The sequence below is a fragment of the Gopherus flavomarginatus genome, chromosome 22 (genome assembly GCF_025201925.1).
Source record: "Gopherus flavomarginatus isolate rGopFla2 chromosome 22, rGopFla2.mat.asm, whole genome shotgun sequence".
Lineage (NCBI taxonomy): Eukaryota > Metazoa > Chordata > Testudines > Testudinidae > Gopherus > Gopherus flavomarginatus.
In genome coordinates this window covers 8,339,863-8,361,091 of record NC_066638.1, presented here as the reverse complement: position 1 = coordinate 8,361,091, position 21,229 = coordinate 8,339,863, and the positions used below count along the sequence as shown (strand labels likewise).

Below are 21,229 nucleotides of genomic sequence, written 5' to 3'. Positions count from 1 at the left end.
CAAGTGACTTACCTAAGGCCACCTAGTGAGTCAGTAGCAAAGACAGGCAGGGCATACAGGAGCCCTGACTCTCAGGCACTTGCTCATACATCATGTGACTTTGGTTACCAGCTATTCTCTCCTTGAGTCCTGAAGACACTTTTTGGTCCTGCTAAGCATCCTGACTGATGCTTCTATGTGTAACATCATGACCTTTCACTGGGATGCAACAAGGGGTTTCTAACGGTTCCAAGATGCAACAGCACCAGAATGTATGGTTTTGACAGCGCCAGCTAAGAGGTTACATGTCAGCATTTTGGATGGTGCAGCATGCTGAGATTTGGACATCCAAGGTGGGCTAGCACTAGCATTCCAATGTTACCTTGTAAATTGCTGGTGTCATGGTAGAGGAACTTATCCTGCCACAGAACATGCCGTTTGAGGCTGTGCACGCAGCATGCTGGATGAGGATTGGTGCAGTGGGCACCGTTACCCTGCATCGCTGCACCTACCTGTGCACCACTCTGCCCTTGATTTAGAGCAGGGCTGTCCTGGTTTATTGTCTGGCTAGACTGAAGGGTGTGGGGGCTCTCTGCCCCTCACAGCAGCGGCCAGCACCAAGGCTGATGCTGCCCCTCAGGCGCCGGTTCCTCTCTCGCCACCTTCCCCATTCCTCGCCACAGAGGGGAGAGCCAGGCGCGCGCCCCCAGCGCCTCAGCTCTGTTCTGGCGGGAAAGGGATCGGCCCGCGCACATCCGACCAGGAAACCGCTACTGCCGCGCGAGACAGCAAGCGCGGGTTAAGCGGGCGGTATCGTGCAGCGCATGCGCTGGATAAGTGGCGGGCGGTGCATGCGCGGAAAAAAGAGGCGGGAGGATCTCAAGAGCTGGTGGCGAAGCAAGGAGGCTAGAGGGTTTGACGCGTGCGCAACGCCCAGAGAGGACTTGGCGCATGCGCAAAGCGACGTGGGCCCGGGGGGGGGGTGGCAGTTTGGCGCCTGCTCTCTTTCTTCCACTTCCCCTCCTCCTTGTTCGGGCTGCGCTCTCGCCGGAAGCGCTCCGCAGTCTCGCGAGAGGCGGCGAGGCCGTTGATAGTGGTGGCGCTATCTCTCTCAGGAGATTCGCTTCGCTCCTCTTTTCTCCTCCGCGTCTGGGCCCTGCCTGGAAGCCGCCGCCATGTCCCGCTACTTGCGCCCCCCCAACACCTCGCTGTTCGTGCGGAATGTGGCCGACGACACCAGGTGTGTGTAAGTGCGGGGGGGATCCAGGGAAGGGGACTCGGGCGGGGGCGCTGGGAGGGGCTGCGGGCCGGAGCATGGCGCGAGGGCTGCGCAGGCTTTGGCGGGCTCACTAGGCCGCGCAGGCAGCTACCACATGGGAGGAGATGGCGGGGTTCCCTGAGGAGGGGGAAAAGAGACCCAGGCCGCTTCCTCCTTCCCCATCCTTCTCATCGTCTCCATTCTTCGCATGCCTGCCGTTTTAGCCTCCCGCCTCGGCTCACAGCCGCTTTACGCAGAGCGCTGAGTTCAGAAAACAGCCAAACAAAACCAGGGAGGGAAAACTTAGAAAAGTAGGATAGCCGTAGAGACCCCGCGGATTAACGTGCGCTGGCTCACCGCGAGGCAGGGGTTGTGAGAGTAACCTGGAGGCCAGATTCTGTGCTCCAGGACATGTGTGCACCATCACGTGTAGTGGTTTCAAATATTTGCCCCTTGAGGGTAGAGTAGAACCTCAGGAGAAACCGCGATTGCCCTGAGTTGAAAAAGCACCAGAGGTTCTTAGTGTACAGAAGCTGCGCTCCCCCAACACCCGCGCGTAGTGTTGTGCCTATTTGGATAGGATGTTACTGCACTTAATTGTTCTGTAAGGTGTCGATTTTGTGAGTTTTCAGTAATTAGAGAGAAATACATAAGGAGTGGAGTTGTCTAAAGTTACATTTCACAGTTGTCTACAGTAAAAGTATCCACGTTCCAAATACGTGAGACTGCTGTAACTTTTATTTCATCAAGCAGTGGAAGTACAACATTTATTTTTCTCATTTGTAGGCTGAGTATTTTTAGCAAACTGCTTATTCTATCATATTTCCCTGTACTTTGTATTAAGTATATTTATATATTAAAGGTCAGAGATTTCTCTATAAATCCTAAATCAGTGAGAGTGTTGTTTTTGTGGAATGCAGGATTAAGGTCTAAGGGTATATTGTTTAACTTGCTGTCAGGAAAATAATGTACCGTAAAGGAGTCATGCAATAAATAACATTGAAGTAGAAATTATGGTATGGAGTAGGAGTTGCATTTTTTCCCTATGATACTACTAGTTCTGAATTGGAAACAGGTTATGTATGATTGCTTTTTTTGTGTGGTCACCTGTCTTTCCTCTGTGATTATACTTGTGATTAGTTCTAGAGTGAAATTTATTTAATGACCAGAACAGTTGAGGAAGAAAACTATTACATATAAACTTTGAAGAGAAAGGGGAACCTATCTGGTCCCTTTTTGTAACGTGCTGTGAAAACTCTGTCCTTTGTACAGATACCATGATGTTGAGATTTCCTATTGAATCTTTGTTCTTATGACTGGTGTATGTCATGCATTCTTCCCCAGACTCTGAGGAAGAGAGATAAATAGTGGTAACTTTTCATCATTGACTTTCCCATCCATGACTATTTTATCCAATGAAATCTGTATGAGAGAGTTGATGATATTGGAAGGGAAGAGGGGATGATTCCAAATAGCAACAGACCTATTGAACAGAATTACACTCTTTTGTTAGATCACCTCCATGAAGCAATTAACTCTTAGTGGCTTGAATGGCTGCTTTAGACTACTTTTGTTATTTGATGTATCTGAAATTCACCTTGTGAGATAAAATGATTATTTTTGAGGTTCTTTCTTGAGTTTCCAAGTGTTGTAACTTTCTGTTTTCATGGTGCAAAAATGTGGAATTAGAAGTCTTAGAGAAGCTTTTTCTTAAATTTTTTGTACCAGACCTGCTGTTTCTCCTTCTTTCCCACCCACCTTCAATGATTCAGTACTGTTTACTAAATATACCATTACATGTATTTTCTCCATTTACAGTTGCCCAATATTGAATTATAATGAGTTTTCAGATTCCAAGGTGCTAGCATAAAATTTTAATTATTCCAAGATTCTAAACAACTTGGGAGCTTTAGCGAAGCCCCTACAGTTGATGTATAATTCAGATCAGGTTTTTAATTTATTCTGATTAATTTTATCACAAAGATTAATTACTCAGAATTTTTTTGGTTTTTTCTGTACTTCATCATCTAGTTAGTTCTAAAAGCATGCTTTGCCTATATTATTTGATTCAAGATTTTTCAATAGTTTCTTTAGATATTTCAGTTTGCAACTTAAATGTAAAAAGTGAGAGAATATATAAAAATGTATTTATGGTATTTCAGGTCTGAAGACTTGCGTCGTGAGTTTGGTCGTTATGGGCCGATAGTTGATGTGTACGTTCCACTTGATTTCTACACTCGTCGTCCAAGAGGATTTGCTTACGTTCAATATCCTTTCTTCAGATGGCTGATTAGTGAGGGGTGTTGAAGTTTGAAATTCAAGTTTGTGTAAGAGGTAACAAATCTAAATGAAAAAGCAGTTTACTTTTGTGTTGTTTCTAATGTCTTATTGTGGTGTATTCCATTTTTTTTCGAAGATTAACTCCTCGCAAATTGGTCTTTACCTTTTTTGCAAAACTTTAAACCAGATCCAGTAAGATAAGAGCTATTTTGTTGAATATCTGTCACTCGAATTGATACTATATTATTTAAATGACAATTATCACTGACTCAGAAGTGTCTACCGCATTTTTAATATAACTGATGCCGAAAGTAAAATTGTTCTTGTGCTTAGCAAATTGTGGCTGGTATTCACTGTTAATTTAAAAACATGGAAACTGGAATCACTTGATCAAAAGCAGTTTGTATAAAAAATGAGGTAAACTTCTTTCTTTAATATTGTCCCCTAATTTACTGTCCTCTGTTGTTGCCTCAGAGAATGTAAAGCTGTACAGTAATGGCGACCCCAAAGAGAAAGCATGAAAGAACCTTTAGAGTAGAGTTCAACAATTAAGGCAAGTAGACAAGCCAAAGACCTCTTAAGGATCAGGCTTGAAGAGAAGGGAGAGTTTGGGAAAAGAAAAAGTAAAGAAAAGCTGGAAGAAGGACAAGCCATAATGGGAGACAAAGCTTCGCTTTATCTACAAAAGGGGGAAAAGGTTGTTTTTCAAAGTAAAAGATAAAGCCATCTGTCATTTTTGACCAAGCATCTCATGACAAGTCCTTCTGACAAGCACTTAAAGAGTTAAAGGTCAAGATGAAGTTGAATGGTGGCCAAGATTAAAGGAGTCATACCTGATGTATCCTACAGAATAACAGGTTTTTTTTTCTGTTTCTCATGTAAGTGGTAACTTGATAAATTATTCTGGTTTAGTCTGTTGACAGAACCTGTAATATTTCACTTGTGGGTGGTATTGAAATTGTAACTGTCTTGAATGAAATGCATTCATTCTTAGTTTATTTATCAAGATAAGTATACCTATATGGTACCCAGGAGATGATGGACGAAGTTGGTATGCAGACCGATACAGATGATTTATTCTTTCAAATCAGCTAGACTGAGGAATTACAGTGAACAGTCTTATGGATTAAAGATATTGATGATTACATTATAGAACAACTAATCCATAGCTTTATGTTTCAGTATATGCGTTATTCTTTAATAGAATACGGTGGTCTATATTTGAGTAACAATTGCTGAAAGTCATAATCAGTTTTAAAGGAGTAAGTGAAAAGGGGAATAAGTTTCATGAATACAGTAATATAATGAATGCAGAATTTTCACTTTTTACTAGTGTTTCTTAAGCGTTTTAAGAGTTAGCATTCTCCCTGCCCCCCCCCTTTTTTTGGGGGGGTAAGGCAAACCTAGAGAATCAGATCACTAATAACTAACCTTCTTTAACTACTTTAGATACATCAGTATGTATGAGAGAAAAGAAGGCTGTGGAGTTACATGGTGATTTTATCCTTTAGTGAACATACTCTTGGTTGTACCCATATCACAAGATTTGTATTGTATTCCTCTCTCCAAAAATTCTCCTACAACCTTACAGTTAATGGGAGACAGTTTTTAGTGTGCCCTATAGCAAGATTAAAAAATCCAGGAAAAGCTGTCAACTTGAAGTTGTTAACTACTCAAATTCCCAAGTACCTTAACACTTAGCACATTTGAAGATGTCCGTGATGCTGAAGATGCCCTCCATAATTTGGACCGGAAGTGGATTTGTGGCCGGCAGATAGAAATCCAGTTTGCGCAGGGTGATCGGAAAAGTAAGTGCCTTTGTGTGTAGTATCAGTATATAGTTATATCCTTAATGTTAGGATAGTCAGAACGTAAGTCGGGAAGCGTAAGTCTTGCGTAAGTCGGGGAGCATCTGTATACTATTTTAATATACATTATAGGGCTGTCAGGTGATTCAGAAAAAAACGAAGTGAGTTGTTAATAATGGAATACCCTTTCTTTAAATATTTAAAGTTTTCTACATTTTCAAAGCTACTGATTTCAATTACAACATAGACCACAAAGTATACAGTGCTCACTTTATATTTTATTACAAATATTTGCGGTGTAAAAAAAAAATCGTATTTTTCAATTCACCTAATACAAGTACTGTAGTGCAGTCTCTTTATCGTGAAAGTTGGACTTACAAATGTAGAATTGTGTACAAAAAATAACTGCATTCAAAAACAAAACAATGTAAAACTTTAGAGCCTACAAATCCTCTCATTCCTACTTCAGCCAATTGCTCAGACAAACGAGTTTGGTTACAGTTTGCAGGAGATAATGCAGCTCGCTTCTTCTTTACAATGTCACCTGAAAGTGAGAACAGGCGTTCATTCACATGGCACTGTTGTAGCTGGCGTCACAAGGTAATTCCATGCCAGATGCGCTAAAGATTCATATGTCCCTTCATGCTTCAACCACCATTCCAGAGGATACGCATCCATGCTGAGACAGGTTCTGCTCAATAATGATCCAGAGTAGAGTGGACTAGCGTATGTTCATTTTCATCATCTGAGTCAGATGCCACCAGCAAAAGGTTGATTTGGGTTCTGTAGTTTCCACATCTGAGTGTTGCTCTTTTAAGAGTTCTGGAAGCGTGATCCAGGCCTCCTCCCTCTCAGATTTCAGACAGCACTTCAAATTCTTAAACCTTGGGTCCAGTGCTATAGCTATTTTTAGAAATCCCTCATTGGTACCTTCTTTGCATTTTGTCAAAACTGCTGTTAAAGTGTTCTTAAAACGAATGTGTACTGAGTTGTCTGAGACTGCTATAACATGAAATATATGGCAGAATGCGGGTAAAACAGAACAGGAGACATACAGTTCTTCCCCAAGGAGTTCAGTCAAATGTAATTAACACATTCTGTTTTTAGCAAACCTCATCAGAATGGAAGCATGTCTTCTGGAATGACGGCTGAAACATACGAATGTTTAGCATATCTGTTATGTAAATACCTTGCAACATCAGCTACAAAAGTGCCATGCGAACGCCTGTTCTCACTTTCAGTGACATTGTAAGTAAGAAGCAGGCAGAAAACTTGTTTGTCTTAGCGATTGGGTGAACAAGAAGTAGGACTCAGTGGACTTGTAGGCGCCAAAGTTTTACATTGTTTTGTTTTTGAGTGCACTTATGTAACAAAAAAAATCTGCATTTGTGAGTTACACTTAGATTGCACTACAGTACTTGTATGAGATGAACTGAAAAATACTATTTCTTTTGTTTACAAATATTTGCACTGTAAAAATTATCAAACAATATAAAGTGAACACTGTACACTTTGTATTCTGTGTTGTAATAGAAATCAATATATTTGAAAATGTAGGAAAAAGTTCAAGATATTTAATACATTTCAGTTGGTATAGTTTGACAGTGCAATTAATCACAATTAACTTATGTGATCAACTCAAAAAAATTAACTCCGATTAATCAACAGCCCTAATAAATTAATATATTTACTTTGTTTCGACATCAAAATGAAATGCTTTGATGGTTCTGAATCCAAAATGATACTTAATTTGTTTAATCAATTTCACACTTAATATGGCATATGGTGTAAGAAATCTTTACCATATAACTGAAAGTAAGTAGTCTTATTCCAATTTTTATAACTCTAAAACAGAACAAGTGTGGTTGTATTAAGTATTATTCTTCAGAAAATGGCTGATTTTAAGAATGCATTAAAAGAAACTTGTAACATGTTAGTATTCTAAAACATGTATATGCAAGTTTAGTCTTATTTGTCTGATATGTCAGCCCAAGGATCTTGCAGTACAGAGTATCGGAGAAACAATATACCTGTTACGTTCTCCCACAAAAAATTGTATACAACCGTTGAAGTAAATGGAAATTGCATGCATGCAAGGACAAAACTCAATCCTGAATGTTTGGGGGTTGTTTGGGGGGGTGGGGTGGGATATAACATCGCCTTAAGTTTCTTTAGGAAAATGAATTAACCCCTTACCATTCATTTTGATAACTGCTAGTGCACACATCACAGATGTGTGATTCCAGACACTGGCTTCATTGCAACAGGGAAAATGTTTAAAATATACATTGAAGCATAGCAGTGTGAGGTTATATACCCAATATTGCTTCATATTTGGATGAGGGTCCTGCTAGTGAAGGCAGGGGGCTGGACTCGATGACCTTTCGGGGTTCCTTCCAGTTCTGAGATAGGTATATCTCCCTATATTTTTTATTTTATTTTATATTTTTAGGGGTGCATTTAATTCAAGGGGAAAATACAATATAGTAGTGTGCTGCTATTTCTCATCTCCCCTTGCCCCCTTTTGGGGGGGAAAAATAGAACAGGGCCAAGCCTATTTCCTGCCAATTTTGGTTGAAGGGTCATAATCAATTTATACTTCACTCTTGTTTACCTTGTGTATAATCAGTTTCACCACTATCCTTGTATAGATTCCATTCTTGGTCTGCCAAAAAAGGAGAAACTTTGTTTTATATTTTTTTTAAAAAAAGGTTACAAAAATCAGTAAACTGTGGGGTGGGTGTAATACCTGAAACTTTTTGCCGATTTCTTTAAAAATAAACTAGGTTTCTAGTTGACTGTCCTCTTAACTGAATTCAGAAATATCAACACATAATAGGGCCATGAAGCCCTACTAACAGGCTAACTGAAGATTATAAGATTTTCTCCAATGGGATAGAACCAGCATAACCAGCTCTTTACTACCAGTTGGTATATGTGGGCAGGGGTATGGCTGAAGCACTGCTACATCCAAGCAATACTGTTACCCAAATCATCATTCGCAACTGGACACAACTTACAGCAGCCCCAAGGCTGCTCTAAACAGTAGTAATGGGGCATAAAGATGGTGTGCCACCACTTTTACATCTCTCACGTGTCCCTTCTGGTCTTCATCAAAATGCATTGTCTTGACTCAGGAATTGAGCCCACTTAAATTGATTTTTGGAAACAGATGCCCCCACTAATGCATAATGGAAATTCAAAGGAAGGGGCAGGGAGAACTGATCTAGAAATTAGAAAGTTACATTTGATATTTTTTTTAACAGAAATGTTAAATATTGCTATTTTTCTGCAGCTCCAAATCAAATGAAAGCCAAGGAAGGGAGAAACGTGTACAGTTCTTCTCGCTATGATGACTATGACAGATATAGGCGATCTAGAAGCCGGAGTTATGAAAGAAGGAGGTCTAGAAGTCGTTCTTTTGATTACAACTATAGAAGATCTTATAGTCCTAGAAAGTAAGTGTAGTGTTTGACTTCAACTACACAGCAGTCAGTTGGAGAAGAAAAAACATACTGACTATTTAGTTGTTAACATTTTGAATACTTTTTTTGTATGCTCACTTTGTAATCACGTGTGGGAGTTACTGTATTTTGCATGCTTCATCAAAACAGAAATATTGAATGAAATACAATTCTGTGCTTCATATTAAAGAATTAAAAGCAAATGCACATCTCAAAAAAACTAAACTTATTAATCATCTTTATAAATACAAAGGTATTTGTCACCGTTTACTTTTTCTGATGTACCTTTTTAGCAGTAGACCTACTGGAAGACCTCGGCGTAGCAGGAGCCGTTCGGACAATGATAGGTAAAAAAAAAAAAAAAAAATTTTACACCGTTTAAATTCAGAACTAGATTACTATAATCCTTAACTTTAGATTAAAAAATTTACTCCTGCAAAAATGGTATAAAAAATGTACTAGATGTCTAAGAATAGCATTTTTATATTCAAATCTCTCTCCCCTTTATTCTGATAGGTTCAAACACCGCAATCGATCTTTTTCAAGATCTAAGTCCAATTCAAGATCACGATCCAAGTCACAGCCCAAGAAAGAAATGAAGGCTAAATCACGTTCTAGGTCTGCATCTCACACCAAATCTAGAGGCACCTCTAAAACAGATACTAAAACACAGTATAAGTCCAGCTCAAGATATGAAAAGGAACCGAGAAAAAAAGAACCAGCTAGATCCAAATCTCAGTCAAGATCACACTCTAGATCTAGGTCAAAATCCAGATCACGGTCATGGACTAGTCCCAAGTCCAGTGGCCACTAGCAGTGTAAGCATCTTGTTTTTAGGCATGAATTATTCATTTACACACAGTTCAGTTTTCTTAAATTATCAGGAATATGATGTTGCAACAGTGCTAAAAAGAACTTCTCTTCTTGTCAGTTTTCCCTGTAGCAGGCAGTGGTTATAATTAAAATAACAGTGTTGAGAAGCCACTAAGAGAGTCCACTTCGTGAAATGTCATGGGCAGCTATTGATTTGATTGTGGTGTCTGTGTATATTTTTGTAAAGATTTGCATTTGTTGATGCTTAAAATATTGGTGATAACTTGATTGAACATAATTTGCAACATTGTCCTATTACAAATTTCACACCCATAGAGAAATTGGTACAAATTGGTGTGGAGCAGTTAAACTAGGAGTTTAACTTGTTCTTCAGTATTAAAAGTTTGCAATATGAATGGAGAACTAGGCAGCTGTAGTGCAATGCTGTCTGCTGTGAAATAGACTGGCAACATGTTTCCATTGTTTAAAGAGAGGAAATCTCTATTTTTCATGCCCACCCTACAGCAAGTAGACACATGGTGTTGAAGTTTCTTGTTAACCCCACCATCTGTAGAGATGGTACTAACATTGCATATAGTATATGGAGAGAGTCACCGTCTTGAGGATTCATGGGGGAATCATGCAGTGTCATGACAGTTGTCAGGAGAGGGCTTCATTGTTTTTACCCGACTGCTAATATTAGCTGTTTAACAAAAACATATACATTTGAAAATATTAAGGTCACGTTTAAGCAAATGACAGAGCAGCTACAATATTAGGTTAATGTGTGTACATTTTACTCAGTTTTTGTATCCTAAATTTTAGTGAGCAGTTAATCATAAATTGCTTAGTTTCCTGCTGTTAGATGCAAGTAGATTGTTTCAAGTTGTGTGTGTACAGTATATAAGAACTAAACTTTTATGCCAATTACTCTTGTGGTTAGTTGGTGCATTCATAGATATCAAACTCTAGCCATCTCTATTTGTGAATAACTAAAGGATTGCTTTTACACTTCAAAATTTGTCTAGTCTAACAAGCCTAAATTACATCCCTTCATCCCGAGACTGGATAGTGCTTTGGTTACAAGGTTTCATTTTAAGTTACTTAAGGACAAATCTTTCAAATTGGGTGTGATTTAGAACTGCTTCTCTAGCTATTTTATCACAAATACAGTATCTTGAGTAAACTAATGTGAAAAATAGTACAATACCAGTATGTAATCTCACAAGTATTTCTCTGGAAGGCAAGATGTTTTTGTTAAGAAAATAGCTTCTGGCTTTGAATTTAAATAGGAAAAAAACAAGCCAGTGTCAAAACACCTTATGTTCCTTGCTGTCTATATAGTAGTGTATGAAGATGTTGGTGAAAAGTTTCCTTTTTAGAGAATTACTTTTAGGTTTTGGTTTTAGTAATTTCAGCAGGGCCATTGAGGAAACAGACAGCAATACTGGCTGTTGAATGTGCTTAAGGGGTTGATTCTAGAATCTTTGTATACTTGATAGTATTTCTAATTTTTTTTCTTTACTCTTTGCAGTTAATGTTCATGTTCTGCTATGCAATCATTTATATGCACGTTCCTTTAATTTTGTAGACTTTCCTGGATGTATAGTTTAAAAACAACAAAGTCTATTTAAAACTAGCAGTAGCGTGCAGCTGTAGCAGAGAAAAGTTGTGGGATTAAACTTTGTATTTTCTTTCATATAGGGGCTTCTAAAAAGGTATTTTTATATGTTCTTTTTAACAAATATTGTGTACTACCTTTAAAACATCAATGTTTTGATCAAAATAACTAAAGACCCAGCTTATTTTCTGCTTGCTGTAAATTTAGCAAACATGCTGTAATAAAAAAAAAATGAAGGAAATACTGATCCACTGGAGTTATTGTAGCTTTAGAATTTGATTCTAGAGCAGCGTTAGGAACAAGGCCATGCATCCCCTATGAAGTAAGGTGCTTCTTTAAGGTTTTAGTGGTAAAGTAGAACAAGAATCCATTTATTTTGTCTGTCTAGATACCAGTGTACTTCTTTTTTTTTTTTTTTTTAAGAGGGTTAATGGGTGAAATAATGTTAAGTATATCTTTGGCCTAATAATGCAAAAGAAATGTATCCTAATTTCCATGATCAAGATTGCTCAGCAAATATACAGATTTCCCCCATTTGTCATATTTGAGATAATGCAGTACACAAATCATGGGTCGTTAAGCAGAATTTAAAGATGCATGAGGGAACAAAATTTCTAGATAACAGCTAGCAGTTACTTACACTTACTATGTCATGCACTGTAAAAAAGGCGTTATCTGGTAGATTACATAAAAATTAATTTTTACTGTTAGAATTCTATTTTTTCTTTTCTTCAACCTCTCAAAGCCTGAGTTGGCTTTTGGCAATAGTAGACCATACAATGCTTTATTAAATGATTGTAACTTGTGCAAAAAGGGGAAATAATGTCCTAATAAAATTTACTGTGGACTCCCTATCTTGGAAAACAAAAGTGTAGCGGCTTAAATGAATTTTAAGCATGTAGATAAGATTGGGGCCTATACTTATAATGAATTGTTTTATCGGATATTAACAGCAAAAGAGAAATTGACTATTTTGGAAAATTGTACAGTGCTAAAAACCAAAACTCACTCAGTGGTTATAGTGTAGTTCTAAAAATATAAAATCTTTCAAATAGAAAGTCTTTATTTTGAAAAGCCAGCTCGATTGAAGTCAGCTGTAACATGACTAACTTGACTTGTGCACATGAGCAAGCCAGAAAAGCTGAGCACAAACCCACAACGTTGCAAGAGTGAAGATGGTACCCTAGTTCTTGCTCCAATGGGGAGAAAATGTTGAAAAGGCTGTTCTGTGGAGCCTTTCAGCTGGGAAGGGGATTATCGGGACATGGCCAAGGAGAGAGGGAATGTTTGTATATTTGTGCAAGTCAGCCCCTGCAGACGACATCATCCATCCCCAATGCACACACCTTATTCGTGCTCTAAGAGCAAATAAGCCCCTCTTGTGCAAGTTTGCTGCAGGCTAAGCTGCAGGAATGTGTGAATACTGCAGAACAATATGTATATATATCTTTGGAGCGGTGAGGAGGGTGGGAATTGCGCTTTCCTGTGGTAAACTAGAATTTGCACCTAATGCAGATTCTGTAGAAGTGAAATATAATGTTTTAGTTTGGTTTTTTTTTTAAAGGGGGAGGGAGCTGCAATCCATAACAATTGTAGCATAAAGTTTTGTTTCAGCAGTAACAGACAGCTCTACTGGACTTTCTGTTCCATGTATCTAGGATTAAATCCAAAAGTCCACGCACCTAACTGTTAATTTTAATTAAAATCCTCAACCACAATGGATAAAGTAGCTGTGTGTTCAGATTAGGACTGGTAGTAAATACAGGTGTCATTGAAACAGCATAGATGTTTATCCATTATGTGCCTTTTAAATACTTACACATGTTTAAATGTACATTATGAAAGCTTATTTAGAGTCTGAAAGTTTACATGTTTTGACACTTCTGCTCTTGAAAAGAGCCTTTTAAAATGTTTTAAATGAATTTTGTATTGCTATAGCTTGAAACATGTTAGAGGACAGTTGGATGTTATAACTAGGATTGCAGTGTATTACAGAACTTACATATTTAGTTTGTCAGGAACACTGCACAAAATATTTAAAAGTATGAAGGAATATAAAATTCAACATTTTAGGAGTATAATTTCCCACTAATACTCTAATAAGATAAATGCAAAAAAATAGTAGTGCTCTTAAAAAGCTTCTAGACAGCTGCTATCAGATTTGTTTGAAGACATTCACGTTTGAGGATGTGTGTAGGGTGAGGGAAGACTGTAACCTGTTGTGTATTTGGGGAAAAGATGTTTTATTTGTACACGTCACCATCCTGCCTTAAATTTTCTATGTTCTGTCTGTTTAAATAAGTCTGTGAATTGAGAATAAAATATACAGGATTTTGGCTATACCCTGAAAGCACCTTCTGAATGACCACAGCTGTAGTCTGTTCCACTAGTGGTCATCCTACCTTGAAATACCTGTGAACAGACTTTCCTTGGGCCTCACTGTTTGTGGAGCCAAAGAGTATTCATCAATAGCAGACCCACTGGGAAGTTAAGATATGGAAAGAAACTTTGAAGTTGCAGCTATGAACAAGAGTTAATGTTCTTTCAAATTTCCTTTTGTCCTGTGCTTGGAATATAGGTTTTTTTACTGAGTTGTTCACATCTGGAAAACTGTATTGGCTTTCTACTTATCAGATCATATACAGCTTTCATGTTTTTTCCTTTCTACACAAGTTGATGTGGAAAATGACATCTTTTCCTTGTTTTACCATTAATTTGTAGTCTTATCACAGTCAGTCTAGTATTTTGGATAGCTTTTTTGAATAGCTGGCATTAAAACTTGTAGCTGACACTGAAAGCATAATAATTTGAGTGGCAGCTGTAGTGTCAAATGCATACAGAAAGATTTTGTATTTCAACCAGGAATAGAAATCTTCCTTACAAATGTTGTTCACTTACGGAGATGCTGATAGCAGCAACTCAATCTAGAATAACACTAGCATTTATTTCAAATAAATAGTTTTGTCTCTAGATAAGAGTTTTAATCTAAGCAGCATTGCTTGTTTTCATGGCGTTGTTTGAATAACATTTCAAATTAAAGACTAAGGGTTGACAGGTACAAACTAATACTGTAATCTTCACACTAAAATACAAATTTCAGAAGTGAAATTTGCTCTAGTTCTATTAGTTGTAAATTGCTGAGCTGTTTGAAATATATGAACAAGATCTGAGACTACAACCGAAAAAACTTTTCAGTGACTAACTTTCAGGCTGTCCTGGTTTGTAGTCTGTTGTATTAGGGGTCTTTTTCTCACCCATTTTTAACTATTCATTTCATATAACTCTGTTAAATTTGTAAATGAGTATAGCAAATCAAATCCCTACCTGTTCTTGGTAGGCAGCTGATCCTCACAATTATTAGTATCCTACAGCTAAGCAATTTTAAAAGGGGCCCTTGTTACAGTAGTAGTTGAGCACCTTGCAACCCTGTGAGGTAGGAAATCTATTATCTACATTTTATAGATGAGGAATCAAGTCAAAGAGACCAAATGAATTTCAATGAGTTGGAGGGCCTAGATTCTGTTTAAAAATTTCTGGCCCCATGTGACTTGCCCAAAATCACACGAAGTCTAGAGGAGGAAGGAATTGAACATAGGTTTCCTGAATCCCAAACTAAGGCCTGAGCAAGTAGGCCATTCTTCCTGTTCCATGAAATTTGAGGGCCCACGTGCTTCAATGGAGGTTATTTTTATACATTGGGCTAAATGTGCTTTTTAGAAATAGGGATTATTTAACTGAAGTGCAAGTTAAAAGTAACATAGATAAATTGAAAGGTGAAGCAGAGAATTTAAATGGTATCTTTCTAAAATGTCCACCATACTTTATACCATTAATCTGTCTGAAAAAAATGCACTATACTACTCTAAGAGTGGACTGTTTAAATCTGCTGCTCTTGGAATGTCTTGAGAAGCACTATTCTTTAGTACCCAGGATCTCATCATGGTAGATACTATATGAACACAGAACCACCTCTTCTGGGGGAAAACTCTGGTTTTTCTAATTCCAGTTATTCACTTTGCATTAATGAGTTTAAATCTGGATTTTTATAATTGTTCGTTACACATACTGGATTTGACTGAAGCAGAACATTTAAAAATGTATGGATTGTTTTATTTAAAAAAATTGACATGAATATCACCTGGATTTAAGTTCTCAGGCTTCAGTTGTGAAGGGAAGAAGGACTGAATCTCTTGCAAGGAGTATTCCTTTCAAGCATTGGTGTTAAATGGGTATGAAGACTTTTTAAACTTATCCCAACCATGTATAGCTTGGGTTTTGGTTTGAGGCCAGACTCACTAGCAAAACTAGGGAAGACGTGACACTTGTGTAAAAATACATTTCAGCTAGCAAAAAAGCACACCACTTTCTCCATCAGAAAAGTCAATTTTGAAGCAGTAAAAATAAGGAACAAATAACTTGTCTTATGGTTTGACCTTCATATTAACTAGTCTCAAGTGACCAACTGCACTATAAAATGTATTTATAAAGCAGCTAGAAATTAGCAAATGGTTTCATTGGTGTAAAAACTCAGGACAGTTACTTTCAAATACTGATCCATCTCACAGAAAGTGTGCTCAGGGATACTGTAGGAGATAGTTAAAGAGGGCTGTTTGGAACAAGAGGGTTTTTGTTGAGGAAAATACTCATCCATTTTTTTCTGAAACCCTGTCCTGTAGCTTCAACTGTCACTTTTATACCACTGATTAAGTCTACCTAGCTCTACAGCTATCCTTTTTTATTTGTAGTCTCATAGTACCTACCAACCCCAGTAATAGATTAGGACGTCAATGTGCTAGATGCTATACAAACACCACAAAGGCAGTCCCCTGCCTAAAAGAGCTTACAGTCCAAATGCAAGACAAGATACAACTGCTGGTCACAGACAACAGTATGAGGAAACATCTCTAGGTGCTGTCTCCATTACTGAATGTTTTCCTCTGCCTCTTTCAATGTACATTTCCACTATCATTCCCAGGCATAAAATCTAATGTCTCTCCTCATTGCCCCCCGAATTGAGCCATGCATTAAATACCTCCCCTACAGTCACCATCTGCACAAAAATCTTTACTACTTGGTCAGCTCGGGCAGAGTATTCATGTTTAAAATACTGCTGAAGTCTCCCCTCTTTCAGTATCTCTTACCTCAGAATCAAGCATCTTCAGAAGATAGTAACACAATCACCTCTTTCCTTAAGTACAATCCTTCCCATGCTGAAATTCAATCTTAGTGCAAAATGTATAATGTAAGGCTGGAGCAATAAGTGATTCATTTATACAATTTTTTTAAGAAACAAAACAACCAGACATGTTTAAGGGGGGAAGGTTAAGTAGTTTATTTGTTTTGTTGGTTTTTTTTAAGATTTCCAATTAATACATGTACAAGCTGTACTTCATAAACATTTTAAATTTCAAATATAACAATTACACTTTGGGTACAACAGATGACATTTGGTGAGAGATTAGGAGACAAGGAACATAATAAATTTAGAAAACTGCTAATCTAGTCATCTTATTTGAAGATGTGTAAACATTGATAGCTGCCAGCACACTTTGAATGTATAAACAGAACTAAATGCACAGAAGTGCATCTTGAGCACTTAAAGAACCACTTTTGTTTTAGCAAGCTATTTTTTTGTAATCATTACCCTATTTACTCCCCATTCTTCATTATTGCTGATTACTGTGTTTAAACAACTGTCTCCATATTCTTTCAGTATGTCACAAATCAGTTTCTCACTTCCACCATGGAAACATCTGTGCTTTTGTAAACTGGATTATGGCATCACTGAATAAAATCAAGCATTGGGTATCATATTACAAACAGCTTTTATTTAAACACTAATATGCTGACAACCAGCATACTGGGAATAAAGTTCAGAAGGAAGACTTAATAGGGTTTTATATATTTTTAAATAGAACAGCACTTCAGTGGTTCTTTAAGGGGAGGGACATTAAATACAATATTTTTGCATCTAAATTCCAAATAATAAAAGCCGGAGGTGGATGGCTTAATCTTCATTGCAGTATCAATGGAGTTACTGTGCTCTCAAATATGTAAAAACATCTAGAATACTTTTTTAAGTTGTAGGCAGGGCTCTAGCTCTTAGGTATTTATATAAACATGTCTACTGAGAGACTTTTACATTAATAGAGTTTTAGAATCTTTTTAGTGTACTATAATAGTTCATCCCAGCTAAAGTCACTTTTATACATTCAAAACAGGTGCATTTTACACAGATTGGTGTAGCTTTTTTTTTTTAAAGTTTTTTTTTGTTTTATTAAAAATTCTAAAAGCCTCATTTGCACTGAATTTACTTAAACAGCTTACAACAAAATCGAACAACATGAATGTTCACTGGTACATAAGTGCAAGGGCACAGCCATGTGTGTGCTTTTACAGTTTTCTTTAAACAAAATATTTTTTAAATCAGGCCATGTACTCAGCATGGTCATCTTACATTCAGCAGTTTTGTACTAAAAATACTTTTTCTGCAGGAAAGCCCAGCATAAAATTTACATATGCTACAAAGTTTTACATTTATTTACATGGCTCTTTTTCCCCCAACTTATTTATATGTTTCATACTTGCCAGAAGCGACACTAGTTTAAACAACTTCACATTACAGGGTAACCAATTTAAGACTAGCCCAAACAACTCTATCATTTCAGCTTTTTCAAAGATATAAAACATACAAAAATGCATTTTAAAAAACTGCTCAGTGCAATCCCAACAAAGGAAAGGGATTAGAAGGTTTTTGGCTGTCACCTGGCAATGCAAAATGCTTTTGTTAGTTGGCACATTTCAAATTGTACAGGTTCAAAATAAAAATGCATTTCTAGATTTTTGAAATGATCAAGATGTCAGGCAATTTTAACATCAAACTGTTAAGGATGCACAAAATCTGGGGAGTAAATTTCCTAAAAACATGTACATTTTAGTCACAGGTTTGTTTGCCCTGTCAAATCATTAACACACACCAAATAAATGCTGGCTAATATTTAAAATAACCCATCTCTCTCCTAGTGGCTAGATGTAGATTTATTTTGTAAAAAAATGACCTCTTAATTAGCTTTCAACAGGTTTCATACAATTAACTGATCTGAAACAAGTATGAAAGATACTGGTTTGAGTACTTCTGTAAACTGCTTACATTTTCCAATCAAAGCTGCATTACATAATGTAAGGGTCGGTTTTCTGCCATAACTTTCTCTCATTTCCAGTGGAGGGGGAGAGGGGGGAAATCAGCATATTTCAAGTGGTCACAGTTCAAATTCCAAGCGCAATACAATACATAAGTATTACTGACCACCAAACTTTGTTTGGATTGCATGTTGAAATTGCAAGTACATAGTTTGTCACAGTAAATGCACACAACTCTGAATGATATGAAGAGTTACGTTAGACATCTCTTGAAAAGTGGTCCCCACATCATGTGACTCAATTTTTAGGTGCAGCTAACAAATCTGATTCCATACAAAAATTGTGCATTTTGGAACTATGAATTTAACTAACAGTCTCAAATTTGAAACCCTGTAAAAATTTAAACTTTTCAATTTTTAAAGTTCCATCTCAAGCCTGGACTTTAAGTAAGGTTTTAAGTTGAAAGGTCATTATTTCTTTATCAGAAGGATTAAAGGAAACAGGTACCCAGTGACTTGGTGGCTTAGGAAGAACACTTGGTGACGGTGGCTCACTAAATTTTGCTCCAGCATAGTTCTGATTGGTTTGAGATGTGAAAAGCGAGTTGGGACTTGATAAAGTAGGACTCCAATTCTGATTATTTGGGAAGTGCACAGTGTTCTTGCCCCCATTTTGCATGGCCTGCCATGCAATAGATGATGTGCTACATCCATGTCCTCTTTCTTTCTTCATATAGGTCATCTTCATTTGAGAATTCTGATCTTTGCTCTTTTGCCTGTTATTAAGTTGTTTGTTCTTCTTGGTAATATTTCTAGACTGGGGAACTGGAATGCTGAACCTTTCTCCACCACCCATCTTCAACTTAAATGTCACCTGTATGAAAAGAGAGCAACAATAGTCAGTAGGAACTCCGAATGAGACACTGATTTTTCAACGAAAAAGTTTGTGAAGTTCTAAACAAAAGAACTGAAGTCAAACTATATGCCCACTAAATTAATTAAAGGCAAATGCATTCAGATAGCAAGAGACTTCAGGTAGGACACGATACCATTTTATAACTCTGATTGGACAGACCTAAATTAGAAGTGTGGGGAGATGGATCCTTAAATACCTAGCCAATTTGTAAATGTTAAAACAGATGTCTAAATATGTTTATGAATTCTGTAATAGCAGGGTCTAACTATTTTTTACAAGTCTGATACCACACATCATTAAGTTAGCCCAGAACTTGGCAGAGATCAGCACTCAAATGAAGAACAGCTAAATCCAGGTAAAGATAGCAGAAGGAATACTTCATAGAGATACAATACAGACTCATGGTTGAAGATGCGTATATAAAATTGATCCTGTCAGTCCACAGTTGAGAAGTTCTCACAGTTTCTTCATTTATGCAGTCATGAGTTGACACATTCTGACATCAATGGCTAGATAGGAGATGGTATTCCAACATGGCTGCCATAAAATAAGCCTCAACTCCCTTCTGACTGAATTCTGGCAATACAATCTACCTAGGCATGAAGCAGTTGGCCCTCAGGACTCTCCAAATAGTATGAAATGCAGAAGTTCCTCCTCAGCAATACAGGTTACCAGAAGCACATCAAACCTGTCCTCCACTTTTTACACAGGCTCCCCTCGAATATTGTATCAAATTCAAAATATTAATCCTCCTCTTAAAGGTGCTTAACGATACCTGTGATACCTTTATCACCCAAAGCTCGGCAGTTGACAACTGATTACTGCACAAGATTTTGTAGGAGCAGCTTTCTTGGTCCGGTCCAGGAGTGAGGAGCCAACTTCTGCACAATCTAAGAACCATCACATCCCTCCCTTTCTAAGTGCAAATGCATTTCTTGCAACCTTGCCTTCACTGACAGCAACATAGTCCATGTACTTTCTTAAAATTAAAATAAAAACATAGAGCTTTCTCCATGGAGAGAAAGGAAAAAGAAAAGAACCACACTTTTGGTGGCAGATAGCAGACTACTGAAACCCACTCAGATACCATGGTGATGGGCATGGCATAAGAACCTGTAGAGAGAATGAGAATACTATCTGGAAACTAAAATCCAATTTCGAACCACTGCTTTCCAAAGCACTTGCAACTAAGCTTGTAGCCAAATTACTTTCTTCCCCACCCACCACATCTTCCAGTCATCATTATTCCTCCACCTTTCAGTCTTCTTTTCAGACTCTGCAGCCTCCACCTCTCGTTCCCTTTCCTGCTGCCAAACCCGAAAGAGTAGGTGCTGTCTTCTGTTGGACCCCTTCCTTTGGCTCGGAATGGAAGTTTTCATGGGCTGATCTGCTGTGTTCAGCCAGGAAGCCGAGCCCAACATCAGATTCTCAGCACACAGGCTCCAGAAGAGAAGTCTAAGCTATGAAGACAAAAAGAAAAACATTTGAACTCAGGTAAGGGAAAAACAGGTGCTAGCCAAAAAACAATTTGGGATTGAAACTACCATTTGCAGCAATTTCTAAAAAAGGGGAGGGCTGGAAAGAATTCACACAAGGGACAAATACAAATAATTTGTCCATCTTGGATCAGAAAAACATGGGGATAATATTGATTTCACACAGATGTTTTCTGCAAGGCTGAATTATTTTATACTTTATTTGTATACCACAAGAGCATACTAGCCATGTTACAGAGATAAAAATTTGCTACAATACCAAGCTCTTATTTTTGCCTATAGCTTTATAAAGCGTGAAATGGCAAGCAGGACTTGGCTCTTTAAAGAGTCCAATTTAATGGGAAGATAGTGATTTGGGATAGAGTCCCAATGCAGTCTGATTACTGAGCTCTCCAGCCGATGCTTTCCATTTAGCAGTAACGAGATACACATCCTCAGTTTCTAGTCAATGTACT

The 21,229-nt window shown here is 37.6% G+C and overlaps 2 protein-coding genes across 3 annotated transcripts; one reads left to right on the top strand and one right to left on the bottom strand.

The window, feature by feature from the left end:
* Positions 1 to 985: 985 nt before the first annotated feature.
* SRSF10 (serine and arginine rich splicing factor 10) lies at positions 986 to 11,464 on the top strand. Its single transcript, XM_050932258.1, has 6 exons — positions 986 to 1,219; positions 3,400 to 3,506; positions 5,224 to 5,325; positions 8,621 to 8,783; positions 9,083 to 9,136; positions 9,306 to 11,464. Exons 1-6 carry the CDS (start codon positions 1,155 to 1,157, stop codon positions 9,601 to 9,603), a joined length of 789 nt encoding a protein of 262 aa, XP_050788215.1. The 5' UTR covers positions 986 to 1,154; the 3' UTR covers positions 9,604 to 11,464.
* A 5,066-nt stretch (positions 11,465 to 16,530) lies between these two features.
* On the bottom strand, positions 16,531 to 20,631 carry PNRC2 (proline rich nuclear receptor coactivator 2). Of its 2 annotated transcripts, none has more exons than XM_050932703.1 (2): positions 20,533 to 20,631; positions 16,531 to 19,236 (listed from the first exon to the last, which is right to left on the bottom strand). In XM_050932703.1, the coding sequence occupies exon 2, from the start codon at positions 19,216 to 19,218 to the stop codon at positions 18,793 to 18,795; it is 426 nt and encodes a 141-aa protein (XP_050788660.1). In that variant the 5' UTR covers positions 19,219 to 19,236; positions 20,533 to 20,631; the 3' UTR covers positions 16,531 to 18,792. The 2 variants fall into 2 exon arrangements, with proteins under 2 accessions (XP_050788660.1, XP_050788661.1); XM_050932704.1 differs by having other exon boundaries at positions 20,503 to 20,598.
* Between the last annotated feature and the right edge of the window lie 598 nt (positions 20,632 to 21,229).

Coding starts and splice junctions, on each gene's coding strand:
- SRSF10 (XM_050932258.1), top strand. CDS start 1,155: ATGTCCCGCTACTTGCGCCCCCCCAACACCTCGCTGTTCGTGCGGAAT. Junction 5,326..8,620: donor TGCGCAGGGTGATCGGAAAA/GTAAGTGCCTTT, acceptor ATTTTTCTGCAG/CTCCAAATCAAATGAAAGCC. Junction 8,784..9,082: donor AGATCTTATAGTCCTAGAAA/GTAAGTGTAGTG, acceptor GTACCTTTTTAG/CAGTAGACCTACTGGAAGAC.
- PNRC2 (XM_050932703.1), bottom strand. CDS start 19,218: ATGGGTGGTGGAGAAAGGTTCAGCATTCCAGTTCCCCAGTCTAGAAAT.